Genomic DNA, 12951 nt, shown 5'->3' with positions numbered 1-12951 from the left:
GGTTGCTGACCTGCTTCTCTAGCCTCTCGGCTACCTACTGCCCCTAGATGGAGGGAGGAGGGGAAGGAGGACTAGGAGGGAGATGAGTGAGGCAAACCATGAGTGAGGCAGAAAGATAGTCAAAAAGAGAGAGCTTGTGGAATTCTGTGGGGTTATGGATATCAAAGATATCCAACAGAAAGCATATTACCACATCCTTAGAACTTATATTTTATTTGAATTGTATAAATTGCAGCAAATCAGTCCGGTCTGATAAGTGTTTTATTTTTTTTTTATATACATTGAGCAGGGGCATCTCCTGTGCTATTGGGGCCCTCCTGCTGGTCTGTGGTGAGCCAGTGGCACTTCTGATTGTAGCAGCTATACTTCTCCTCAATAACAGCGGTGAAAAGGTGGGGCCTCTGATTGGGGTACAAGGTGCAGAGTCTGATTTCTCATTGGATAGGATCTCATCAGCAAACCACACCTTCCTCCTCCCCCTTGGAGGGGTTCCTAAAGAACAACATACATGAGAGAAAGTCAATAATATAGACTTTAACAAATGTCCACATATTGCACCAATTAACCTTATAAGACATTTATTGCCTCAATCACTTTTTGACAGCATCCCTTTTGATTTAAACAAAACGTTCCATACACGTTCGCCTATGGTAGAAGTGGTCAGAAAGTGACTTTTTGGACAATGAATGCCAAACATTCAGGAGATAACGGTGCTCAAAGTTGATCCGTCTTGCATACCCCACCATGAGACATCCATGTCTTCATCACTGGAAAAGATTAACGGTTGAGTTTGATCAATTTAAAAGCTTACAGACAGTGTTGTCAAACAACGTTTTTTTGAATTCTCGTCATTTTTTAACCCTTAACATCCATTATAGAACAATGTGTAAACTCATATTTGCATATGTGGTAGCTTAGAACCTATTTAACATCATTTGAGGTTTTTGCGTCGTGCCCACCATCGGTTGAGACACAACATGCTCTTGAATACAGGGCGGGTGTCATTTCAATCATAGAAATATAACTCATAGAAGGGACCTATCCCTTCAGAAGACTGTAATTTAGCTGGTACACCACAAAAATTGGTGTACCATTGATCATCCTTGAGACGTTTCTACAACTTGATTGGAGTCCACCTGTGGTAAATTCAATTGATTGGACATGATTTGGAAAGGAACACACCTGCCTATATAAAGTCCCACAGTTGACAGTGCATGTCAGAGCAAAAACCAAGCCATGGGGTCGAAGGAATTGTCCATAGAGATCCGAAACCACTCCTCAATAAAAGGCACGTAACAGCCTGCTTAGAGTTTGCCAAAAGGCAACTAAAGGACTCGCAAACCATGAGAAACAAGATTCTCTGGTCTGATGAAACAAAGATTGAACTCATTGGCCTGAATGCCAAGCTTCACGTCTGGAGGATACCTGGCACCACCCCTACGATGAAGCATGGTGATGGCAGAATTATGCAGTGGGGATGTTTTTCAGAGGCAGGGACTGGGAGACTAGTCAGGATCGAGGGAAAGATGAATGGAGCAAAGTACAGAGAGATCCTTGATGAAAACCTGCTCCAGAGCTCTCAGGACCTCAGACTGGGGCGAAGGTTCACCTTCCAACAGGACAATGACCCTAAGCACACAGTCAAGACAACGCAGGAGTGGCTTCTGGACAAGTCTCTGAATGTCCTTGAGTGGCCCAGCCAGATCCCGGACTTGAACCCGATCGAACACCTCTGGTGAGACCTGGAAATAGGTTTGAAGCGACACTCCCTATCCAACCTGACAGAGCTTTAGAGGAACTGCAGAGAACAATGGGAGAAACTCCACCAAATACAGGTGTGCCAAGCTTATAGCATCACACCCAAGAAGACTCAAGGCTGTAATCGCTGCCAAAGTTGTTTCAACAAGTACTGCATAAAGGGTCTGAATACTAACGTAAATGTGATATTTCTGTTTTTTCTCAAATTTCTAAAAACAATTTTTGCTTTGTCAGTATGGGGAAATATGTGTAGATTGATGAAGGGAAAAAAACAATTTAATCAATTTTAGAATAAGGCTGTAATGTAACAAAATGTGGAAAAAGTCAAGAGGTCTGAATACTTCCAAATGCACTGTAATTTCAAACAACAGATATTCCCATTCAAGTCAACATTCTCTGGGGTTTGTGGTACCATTTGAAAGTAGAAATCTGTATTTTATTCCCATTTTAGTGCATTCATCAGCCAAAACATGACATCTACCCTGTATTCAGGAACATGTTGTGTCTCAACCGATAGCGGGAACAAGACAAAAACCTCAGACAATGTAAAATAGGGTATAAGCAACAACATATGCAAATATGAAAAAAATCTGAGTTTAGTTTTTTTTTTATAAGTCATTTACATTAAAGGTTTAAAAGGGACATATTATTATTTATTTTATATTCACAGAAATTATGAAATAGTTTGACAACCCTGTTTGTAAGCTTTAAAATGATATAAATCTCATGTTTTGGCATTTGACTCCAAATCACTTTATGAGCACTTATGTATGGAAGGTTTCGTTTAAATCAAAGGGGTTCCTGTCAAAAAGTGATTGAATTTAAATGGATTTACCCTGTAGTGTCATGGTAACAGTGTTGTCATGTGATACTCACGTTTCACTAGAGTTGAGTGACAGGAGACACAGACACGCCCCTCCTTCCCATCCAGGTGTGTTAGTCGAAACTTCAGACCGGAGCACACTGAACAGAATACCTGTAGCACAGACACACGATCACAAATGGTCAGCCTAATTTCCCAGGGATAACATCCAATCCCTTCTTACTTTAAATACAACCTACACACACACACACACACACACATACAAAATAGTGGTGCAAGACCCTCACCTTGCCACAGGCGCGACAGTGGTGCCTTCTCTTGGTGAAGGTGAACCTGACTTCACACATCATACAGACCAGCGCCTGGGCGTCAGGGACCCACACGGGGGCCACCTCCCCGAGGATAGTGCCTCGCTCCCTGGACAGAATGCCCGCGGGGCCGGCCTGTAGCTCATTGTCTGGATCCACTAATGGAGACATAGGGGAAGGTGTGCAGTCCCCCACAGCTCCCTCTTCACTATCTGCTTGAACTCCGTTGGCGTTGGTCTCATCATTAGCTAGTCCGTTGGCTTTGGTCTGGCTCTGAAGCCCCAGTCTAGGCCCTTGGACCTGGGCATCATGGCCGCCTCCATAGGGCTCCTCCACAGGGGGACCAGACGGGTCGTCAATGTAAGGGCCTAGGGCATCTGAGCCACTGGGGGGGTCCTGCAGCTCAAGTCCACTCTCCTCCAGCTCCTTTTCCTCAACCACAGAGTCCTCCTTGGAAGAGGATGGCTGGGGCTTGTTCTTCACTTCCTCTTCCACCTCCACCTCTGGCCCAGCAGCTTTGGAGGGGCTGAGCATTAGGGGGGTAGAAGCCTCCCCAAAATTCCTCTCTCCCCATGTTGAAAGAGTGGTCACAGTGCAGTTTCCCTCCTCCAGCTGTCTCATCAGTCTCTGAGCGGGGGTCTCCAGTTGGGAAACAGGAGCCACCCCTGGGCTCAAGACCCCCTCTGAATGGACTTTGGGTTTTGCAGGGGAATCTGATCCGATGTGTCCACAGCCCAGCTGTCCTGGCTTTGTGACATCCCCATCTTTGAGCATCAGCAGACAGGGTCTGTGGAGCCAGTGGTGCTTAGCATCCATCAGAGACGGAGCATCCGATTCATCTGTTCATACAAAGACGTGGGAACAGATCAAAACTATGTAAAGGTATATGTGACATGAACCTGACACAGACATTTTACTTCACTAAGAGAACAAACAGGCATATATACGAAGAACGTGACATTTAGTCCACAAGAGCACCTAAGCACTCACTCACGCCCATGATCCCAGATGGGACAGTCTGTGTTCCTAGGTGGTAATGGGTCCAATAAATGTGAGGCCATTTATCTCATTGCTTTGGATAAGTTAAATCGTCCACTGAGGCCAACATATGTGCACTGTCATCCTTGAGAGAGCTAGGATACGTCCCAAATGGTAGCCTTTTCCCTATGAAGTGCACTGCTTTTGGCAGCCTATTCCCTATGTAGTGCACTACAGGCCCATAGTGGTCTGGTCAAAAGTAATGCTCTATATAGGAAATAGGGTGCCATTTCAGAGGGAGACAGGTCCAGAGAGCCAGGTAAAGCTGACTCATTCTCTGGGGAATAGGGCTATAGTGAAACACCAGCATTAAAAAAATACAGGCTTCAGTGGCAAAACTGGATGTTAGATTATGTACATTACTATTATTATTATAAAAGTTACATTATTAATAAAGGTGCATACAATTAGTTTGGAATTTTCGAGAATTGTCAATAACACAAATAAAGATATTTATACATTTCATTCTATATATATTTTTTAATATTATTCTCCGCTATCGACTGAAATAAGACAAAATGTTACAACTGTGAGGAAGAAAAATTCATAATTTAGATTTGGGGTTGCATTATGCTGTGATTGAGCCTTGGTTGGTTATTGCCTATTGCACAATTTCAGATAGGCCTACCCTTTATCGTTGGTGAATTCTTGTCGGGGTAAAACTGCATTGCAGCTTTACCCCCCCCCCCCCCCCCCCCCCGTTATTGCACCCCAACCATTCATGCTGACGATCACAGATTACTGGTAAATATATCATCTTTATTACGGCGCATATAAACTACAATAGGGCTCAACCAGTACAGCTGACTGAGCGTTTGCTTTGCGGGACGGTGACGCATCCAGCACACGTGCAACAGTTTAAATCCCCTCAACCAGTGAACACGGCAATGCGACATTTGCTCCCCATCCCGATTCATTAATCGTTGCAGGTTAATATCGCAGCATTATTCCCTTTATCGCGTTATTTCCATATAATTCAAGTCGTATTTTCCCATTAATTCATATAGGCTGAAGGAATATTCTCGTGTGCTTCTGCCTTTCTATGAATGTGTCGCACGCGGCAAGACGCATGATTGCACAGATCAGCTACAATTCCCCCTACGATAGCGCCAGATGATGTAGTTCTATCTGTATGATTTTATTTTTGAATAGAATTACAAACGTACCTTCTGTCAATGAACCCAATAGGCTTTCATTCTCATCGTCCCGGGCACTGAAGAACTTCAACATATTGCAACATTAGTGGCGAAGAAGACAAGAAAAGCAGTCCTGCTCACTAGCAGAGGGACGATTTCCCTCCCACTTATTCCCCTCTCTCCTTCTGCGTCCCCTGCCCCCCCCTCTCTCTCGCTGCAGGTCTTAAGTAAACTCAAGGATGTCCTTAAATGTCCCTTTCTAAAGCAGTGTACACTGTATTAGAATATATGTTTACTTAATGAGATCATTCCATTACAGAAAATGTGCTCTTATTTCTAGCCAAAAATGTGTCTACTGCACATATGACATATTACATTTTCATGTCTTTATGTGGTTTAAGTGTTATGACCTGTGTACATGAAACCACAGAAAACATATGGATCTAAAAAAATACCACAAAAGTCCTTACGACCATCTTTGATATCATCCATGTCAGTCTAATATCACATTGGATGTCATCATCGCTGCAAGGCCTGACTACTTTGAGCATGAGGCTACAGCAGCTTGAAATTAAATTGTGACTAAATAGTTATGCATCTTGATACAATGATGGCCAGGGTGGCAGCTGTTGTGACAAGTCTTCAAAAACTAAATATCCCCTTTCAACAGCCAGAAAGACCACAGCACCATGTAGAAAATGTTAATCACCTTTATTTTGTTTCGTAAAAACAAAATTATTTTTAAGACTAGCTTTAATTAAAATGACCACCGCAATCCTGTTCGAGACTAACAATGTGGTGAAAAGTACTGAACCGTTGACCAATGTGTTGGGAGTTTAAGTGAGCAAGCAAGTCTGATAAGGACTGCATCCTTGGGACATTTCAAAATACACAAGTCTCTGGTTGACGGGATAGTGTTTGAAATGATAGGTCTTCGTAGCTAGAAGTTAAAACATCAGAGAAGTCGCCTTAGTTTCTTAATTGCAGTTCCAATCCTTGTATGGGGTCTCAAGGGGAAGATCAATCAGTTTGCCTCGTTCTTTGATGCTTCGTCAAAATTCTCCACCAGGTCTGAAGAGAAGAGGAAAACAAAGGATGGTTTTACAGGTTGAAATTACGTAATGTTTCCTCTGAAGTGTCTGAAATACTTCCCTTGCAAATGGAATCATCCTTACCTGGGACATCATCGTCTTCTTCTTCAATATCTTCTGCTTTAGGCGTTTTGCTGTCAAGCACTGCAATAAAAAATATATACAGTTGAAGTCAGAAGTTTACATACACCTTGGCCAAATACATTTAAACTTTTCACAACTCCTGACATTTAATCTTAGAAAACATTCCCTGTCTCTAGGTTAGCTACGATCACTTTATTTTAAGAATGTGAAATGTCAGAATAATAGTAGAGAATGATTTATTTCAGCTTTTATTTCTTTCATCACATTCCCAGTGGGTCAGAAGTTCACATATACTCAATATTTGGTAGCATTGCCTTTAAATTGTTTATCTTGGGTCAAACGTTTCAGGTAGCCTTCCACAAGCTTCCCACAATAAGTTGGGTGAATTTTGGCCCATTCCTCCTGACAGAGCTGGTGTAACTGAGTCAGGTTTGTAGGCCTCCTTGCTCACACATGCATTTTCAGTTCTGCCCACAAATTCTCTATAGGATTGAGGTCAGGACTTTGTGATTGCCACTCCAAAACCTTGTCTTTGTTGTCCTTAAGCCATTTTGCCACAACTTTGGAAGTATGCTTGGGGTCATTGTCCATTCGGAAGACCCATTTGCGACCAAGCTTTAACTTCCTGACTGATGTCTTGAGATGTTGCTTCAATATATCCACATAAATTTAATTCCTCATGATACCATCTATTTTGTGAAGTGCACCAGTCCCTCCTGCAGCAAAGCACCCCCACAACATGCTGCCACCCCCATGCTTCACGGTTGGGATGGTGTTCTTCAGCATGCAAGCCTCCCCCTTTTTCCTCCAAACATAATGGTCATTTTTGTTTCATCAGACCAGAGGACATTTCTCCAAAAAGTACACTCTTGGTCCCCATGTGCAGTTGCAAACCGTAGTCTGGCTTTTTAATGGAGGTTTTAGAGCATTGACTTCTTCCTTGTTGAGCAGCCTTTCAGGTTATGTCGATATAGGACTCGTTTTACTGTGGATATAGATACTTTTTCCTGAGGTCTTGGCTGATTTCTTTTGATTTTCTCATGATGTCAAGCAAAGAGGCACTGAGTTTGAAGGTAGGCCTTGAAATACATCCACGGGTAAACCTCCAAACGATCCAAATTATGTCAATTAGCCTAACAGAAGCTTCTAAAGTCATGACATCATGTTCTGGAATTTTCCAAGCTGTTTAAAGGCACAGTCAACTTAGCGTATGTAAACGTCTGACCCACTGGATTTGTAACAGTGAATTATAAGTTAAATAATCTGTCTGTAAGCAGTTGTTAGAAAAATTACTTGTGTCATGCACAAAGTAGATGTCCTAACTGACTTGCCAAAACCATAGTTTGTTAACAAGAAATTTGTGGAGTGGTTGAAAAGTGATATTTAATGACTCCAACCTAAGTGTATGTAAACTTCCGACTTCAATTGTATATATAGTAAGCATCAAGACGCTCCTCAGGTCTCAAAATAATCCCCAGTGCACGCCGTAACAGAATTTCCTTTTGCAACAAAAATCGAGAGCTTCTATTTGACACATTTTGCTTGGTCCCTCCCCGTTTTGTCCCGGTTGGTTCCTTGTGAATATACCCCAGCCCTAACCTAATGATTTTACATGAGGGCCAACCCACCTTGTCGAGGGAACTGCTCTGCTAGTTTGCGCAGGCTGGTGAGGCTGTCGGCGCCCAGCTGGCTGAGGATGCCCGGCAGCATCTCCGTGAGCTGCTTGGTCTCGGCATGGCCGGTGATAGCGAAAGTGTTGGCCGACAGAGATGCCTGCACTTTGGGGTTGTTGAAGTGGATCACTGAGCCGTCATCCTTGATCATGTTTACCTGGTGACAGTAAGAGGGCTCACTTCAAAATTATATTCCAAGTTTGGTCACCAAAGCCATACTAAGCTGCAGTCCAAGCAAGAGACTTCAACATCTACAGTGCCTTCAAAAAGTATTCACACCCCTTGACCTTCTCCAGATTTTGGGGTGTTATAGTTTGAATTCAAAATGGATTCAATTGAGACAGCGTCACTGGTCTACACACTATACCGCATAATGTCAAAGTGGAACTGTGTTTTTAGAAACGTTTCCAACTGTATTAAAAATGAAAAGCTGAAATGTCTTGAGTCAATAAGTATTCAACCTCCGTTATAGCAAGCCTAAATAAGTTAAGGAGCAACGATTTACAAGTCACATAAGTTGCATGGACTCACTGTGTGCAATAAAAAGGTTAAACATGATTTCTGAATGACTCATCTCTGTACCCCACACATACAATTATCTGTAAGGTCCCTCAGTCAAGCTTCAAACAGATTCAACCACAAAGACATTGAATATCCCTTTGAGCATGGTGAAGTTCTTTGTATCAATACACCCAGTCACTACAAAGATACAGGCGTCCTTCCTAACTCAGTTGACGGTAAGGAAGAAAAGCGTTCAGGGATTTCACTATGAGGCTAATGGTGACTTTAAAACAGTTACAGAGTTTAGTGGCTGTGATAGGGGAGAACTGAGGATGGATAAAACATTGTAGTCACTCCACAGTACTAACCTAATTGATAGAGTGAAAAGAAAGCCTGTACAGATTTTTTTTTTTTATATTCCAAAACATGCATCCTGTTTGCAACAAGGCACTAAAGTAATACTTAAAGAATATGGCAGAGCAAGTCACTTTTTTCCTGAATATAAACTATTCCAATACATTACTGAGTACCACTCTCCATATAGTGGTGGCTGCATCATGTGATGGGTTTGATCGTTCAGGATGAAAAACCCCACAAAAAAACAGAATAGAGCTAAGCACAGGCAAAATCCTAGAGGAAAACCTGGTTCAGCCTGCTTTCCACCAGACACCTTTCAACAGGACAATAACCTAAATCACAAGGCCAAATCTACACTCTAGTTGCTTACCAAAAAGACAGTGAATGTTCATGAGTGGCCAAGTTACAGTTGACTTAACTCTACATGAAAATATATGGCAAGACCTGAAAATGTTTGTCTAGCAATGATCAACAACCAATTTGACAGAGCTTGAAGAATTTTGAAAATAATAGTACGCAAATGTTGCTCAATCCAGGAGTGGAAAGCTCTTAGACTTACTGCAAAAGGTGCTTCTACAAAGTATTGACTCAGAGGTGTGAATACTTATGTATAGGAAATATTCTTTCTTTCATTTTCAATATATTTCCAAAAGTATGGTTTTCACTTCGTCGTTATGGGCCATTTTGTGTAGATTGGTGAGAAAACCTCCTAATTGAATCCATATTGAATTCAGATTGTAACAAAAAAAAAGTGGAATAAGGGGTATGAATACTTTCTTTAAGATGACAAAATGTATAATGGTAGCAGTGTTTACCTCCTCAATACCAGCAATGTTGTTGACAGCTAATTTCTTTAACGAACTCTGAAGTTTTTTGTCGTCGGCTGTTGCCGTCCTGTGTACGACCTTCTTCTTCCTACGTGCAGAGCCCTGTAAACAACACAGAGAGATATAAGAATGTACACCAATAGAGGTTAAATAAAGCAGTGGTGTGCCCAGTGCTCTGCCAACCTATCAGGAGTATCGGAAACCATACGGCTGATGATTAAAAATAAAACATTTGCAAATATATAACATAGAAGTAGTAGGCCTATATTTCATTATAAACATGTCACCTTAAATGACTAAAATAATGTGCCATTTTAAACAACTTTTAGTCTATATTGTCATTTGATAAAAATGTATTATATAGGTCTAACTCATCAAGATTGACTTGATTTAATACACATTTCAGAGGCACATTCAACAGGACACAATGTTTTTGGAATGTTCAGATAGACACGTTAATGTATAACAAACATGCCTCCAACATGTAGAAAAGGGATGTCCAACTTTGATGGGGGTGGGGGATGGGACAAAAAAAACACCCCATGAGGGGCCAGAGTGGCTCAAGTGTCTGTGTACCCACATCCATACCCACACATGCAGACAGAGCTGGCCCTAGCCTTTTGGGGGCCCTAAGCTAAATTGAGTGACTGACAAGAGAAAGACTGCTGATGCATAAGCAAACTTTGAATTTGAAGCCAATAGTAGTTGAGACCATGACAGAATTGTGCAGCAAACCCCATAATCACAACGTTTTTCAACTTTTCATACAAAACAGTTTCTATTGAAATAGAGTTAGCAAAATGACATTGCACAAGCAGCACCACAGATATTGCCATGAGCATGATGCAAGACTTCACTCTCAAACAGTATCTGCGCATGTACATGGGCTCTCTTCAAACTTCTATAGGTAGGCATGGGACCAAAACAGTGGATAAGTTTAGCCTTGCGCTCCAATGCACTTAGTTGTTGCGGAAATTGACCCACTATGCTGTTTACTTAGCGCATCTACGTCATATCACTGACTACCTTTAAACATTGCACACCATTCTGTCCTGCTGAACGCACCCCATGTACTTCCTGTTGAATCTCTAAATAGGGAAATTAGCTTACCTTTCCTCCTATCCGGACCTGGGCTTGAAGTTTTGCTAATTTTTCTTGGTTCATGTTTCTACCTGGAAAAAATGACAGATGAGTAGAAGTTAAACTAAAACATGTAAACTAGCAACTGAACTGTTTTCAAGTGGAGGCATATGGGTTGTTATCTTGTCAATTATCTACACTAGTATCAGAACAATTTGCTCCAGATGACCAGTTTCATCCATAATTTGACTGGAAGTATTATGGATTGCGTCAACATACATCTGCTGCCAAGCCAACTAGCCGAGAAACGCTCAGAGAATGTAGTTCAGCATTCCTCACTTAACTAGCTGCTAGCTATGATAGCCAGCTAACAACTGTACACGCCAGGGAACCTCAATATGCGAGCTAGTTAACCACATTTGTCAAGAGGGCGTTGTTATTAGCTATCTAACTTTAACGACCAACGGAGAACAGTGAAACAAAGAACATAACTACAATTTCAATAACGAGCCTAATCCACATGCGACATCTTTCACAAAAGGGATGCTGTCTGTTGAAGACGCAAACAAATAGCTAGATATAGCCAGGCTAACCAGACAGACTAGCACGCTAACACGAGCCAGTTAACAAAATGAAAACAGTGGATTTGCTGGGTATCCTATGAAGTGTCATTGCCTCTTTTCATCTAAGGTACATCAATCCCAGTCAAATATCAAACACACACGTAATTGTTTACCATAAAACCACTCTAAAATGGACGTAAAAACAATATACCAGACCTGATCCACAAATATCCGAGGAAACATGCGGCAACGAAAGATAGGAGGATATGACGAAGATCTTCTTCTATGGTATATTGGCGATCGCACAACGGAATGTGCATTCCGCCACCTACTGTGCGGGATGGAAACAGGATTCCCAAAAATGTAACAAAATACAAAAATAAACGACCAAACTAAAATAAATAAACTGAACTAAATCACAAAACTTTTCTAATCTAAACTAATCTGTTCTTAACTGACTTGCCTAGTTAAATATACTTTTTCTAAAGTAAAATCCTTAAATCCCAAAAACCAGGAGTGGTCTTCATCAAACTAAGACAACTCCTGGTCTGACAGACTCCACTTTTTCCAGCGCATACTTCACTATTTCGACACCTCAAATAGGTCTCCTACATATGCATCCCAACAAGAAGTGATTCATTAACATTCATATTCTCCACTCCAATTTTAGTCAATTTCCTTTTTGTTCCAGTTTTCGATACTAGTGTTGTCCATTCATAACATTAATCTTCACAAACTTTGCCCGACGCGCTGCTTAATTCGAACTCATCATCCAATCCGCTGTCTTCGACTGACCCATTTCTTCTTCTTCGAGTGGTTTTCCAGCCGCCTGGACGCTTTGTTGCGTATTGCCATTGAGTTTCTAAACCCAGAAGCGCAACATTGCAAGACTTCCGGGAAACAGCTTGCGAAAATAGACCAAATATCCAAGCCGGTGTTTGAGGAGTAAATGAGAGAAGTGAACAAATATTTTTCTCGAAATCTGAAGGCACAACCTAGATTCGAGCAAACGGCCTAAGTAGTTGAACATGTTATTACTCCAACCTTGTGAAAGTGACAAACTGACGTGTTTTCAATGTGCTTGCACATGCGCAGTTCGGGGCGAGACGACCGTTAGAGCCGATGACGTGTGGCCAATAGCTTATCTAGCCAATGGCTGCATTCTAAAAACTGAAAAGACACACCCTCTCCCTTCAAATTAAGTGGACACTTCCAGTGCTGCAAATTTAGCAATTTTGTTGCTAGATTTAGCAACATTTCAGACTACCTTGGCAACTTTTTTCCCCCCAAACAGCACCTAGCAACAAATTGAGCTACTTTTAAAACGTTTTTGGAACTTTTAGTAACTTTTGAAAAGTGACTCAAACGCTAAAATGCACGCATTTTCCCTCTAAATGACAAAAAAACGATTTTGTCTGTCACACACTCAGTCACAACACACGTGCCTGGCTGCAAAAGTGCATTGTGAGTGACGTCAGCAGCAGGCCAGCAGCAATTTCAGTTAATTGCAAATCATTGTTGGCCGACTGCAGCAGCAGCACGAGAGCCAAACCCAGTGAATATAGTTGGTCATGAATGTTTGATCTTGAACAGAACTTACAACATCAATCAACATGTCTCAATCACAATTGTACAGCCAGAAGTACAGAAAAGAGTGAGAGTCTGTACCTGAACAAATGCAAAATCATATTTTTTTGCCGAGATGATTAGTC

The 12951-nt window shown here is 41.6% G+C and overlaps 2 protein-coding genes across 7 annotated transcripts in view; both read right to left on the bottom strand.

Annotated features, from left to right (window-relative positions):
- LOC139409007 (zinc finger FYVE domain-containing protein 9-like) overlaps window positions 1-5211 on the bottom strand; it is an 11974-nt gene extending 6763 nt beyond the window's left edge. For all 3 annotated transcript variants that reach the window (XM_071153615.1, XM_071153616.1, XM_071153617.1), the window contains exons 1-4: window positions 5094-5211; window positions 2869-3728; window positions 2635-2734; window positions 281-492 (exon numbers count right to left, since the gene is read on the bottom strand). In XM_071153615.1, coding sequence (XP_071009716.1) covers window positions 281-492; window positions 2635-2734; window positions 2869-3728; window positions 5094-5157 — 1236 coding nt within the window. In that variant the 5' untranslated portion in view covers window positions 5158-5211. The remainder of the gene's footprint in view (window positions 1-280; window positions 493-2634; window positions 2735-2868; window positions 3729-5093) is intronic.
- Window positions 5212-5759: 548 nt separating this feature from the next.
- LOC139410086 (transcription factor BTF3 homolog 4-like) lies at window positions 5760-12328 on the bottom strand. Of its 4 annotated transcripts, none has more exons than XM_071155527.1 (6): window positions 11977-12328; window positions 10707-10768; window positions 9585-9698; window positions 7867-8068; window positions 6239-6298; window positions 5760-6134 (listed from the first exon to the last, which is right to left on the bottom strand). In XM_071155527.1, the coding sequence occupies exons 2-6, from the start codon at window positions 10758-10760 to the stop codon at window positions 6088-6090; spliced, it is 477 nt and encodes a 158-aa protein (XP_071011628.1). In that variant the 5' UTR covers window positions 10761-10768; window positions 11977-12328; the 3' UTR covers window positions 5760-6087. The 4 variants fall into 4 exon arrangements, with proteins under 4 accessions (XP_071011628.1, XP_071011626.1, XP_071011627.1 ...); XM_071155525.1 differs by having other exon boundaries at window positions 12035-12328; XM_071155526.1 differs by having other exon boundaries at window positions 11456-12318.
- Window positions 12329-12951: the final 623 nt, after the last annotated feature.

The sequence above is a fragment of the Oncorhynchus clarkii genome, chromosome 5, assembly GCF_045791955.1.
Source record: "Oncorhynchus clarkii lewisi isolate Uvic-CL-2024 chromosome 5, UVic_Ocla_1.0, whole genome shotgun sequence".
Classification (NCBI taxonomy): domain Eukaryota; kingdom Metazoa; phylum Chordata; class Actinopteri; order Salmoniformes; family Salmonidae; genus Oncorhynchus; species Oncorhynchus clarkii.
This window is presented reverse-complemented; position numbering and strand designations above follow the sequence as displayed.

Coding starts and splice junctions, on each gene's coding strand:
- LOC139410086 (XM_071155524.1), bottom strand. CDS start 11,559: ATGCACATTCCGTTGTGCGATCGCCAATATACCATAGAAGAAGATCTT. Junction 9,699..10,706: donor AGGTCCGGATAGGAGGAAAG/GTAAGCTAATTT, acceptor TGTTGTTTACAG/GGCTCTGCACGTAGGAAGAA. Junction 8,069..9,584: donor ACATTGCTGGTATTGAGGAG/GTAAACACTGCT, acceptor TACTGTCACCAG/GTAAACATGATCAAGGATGA.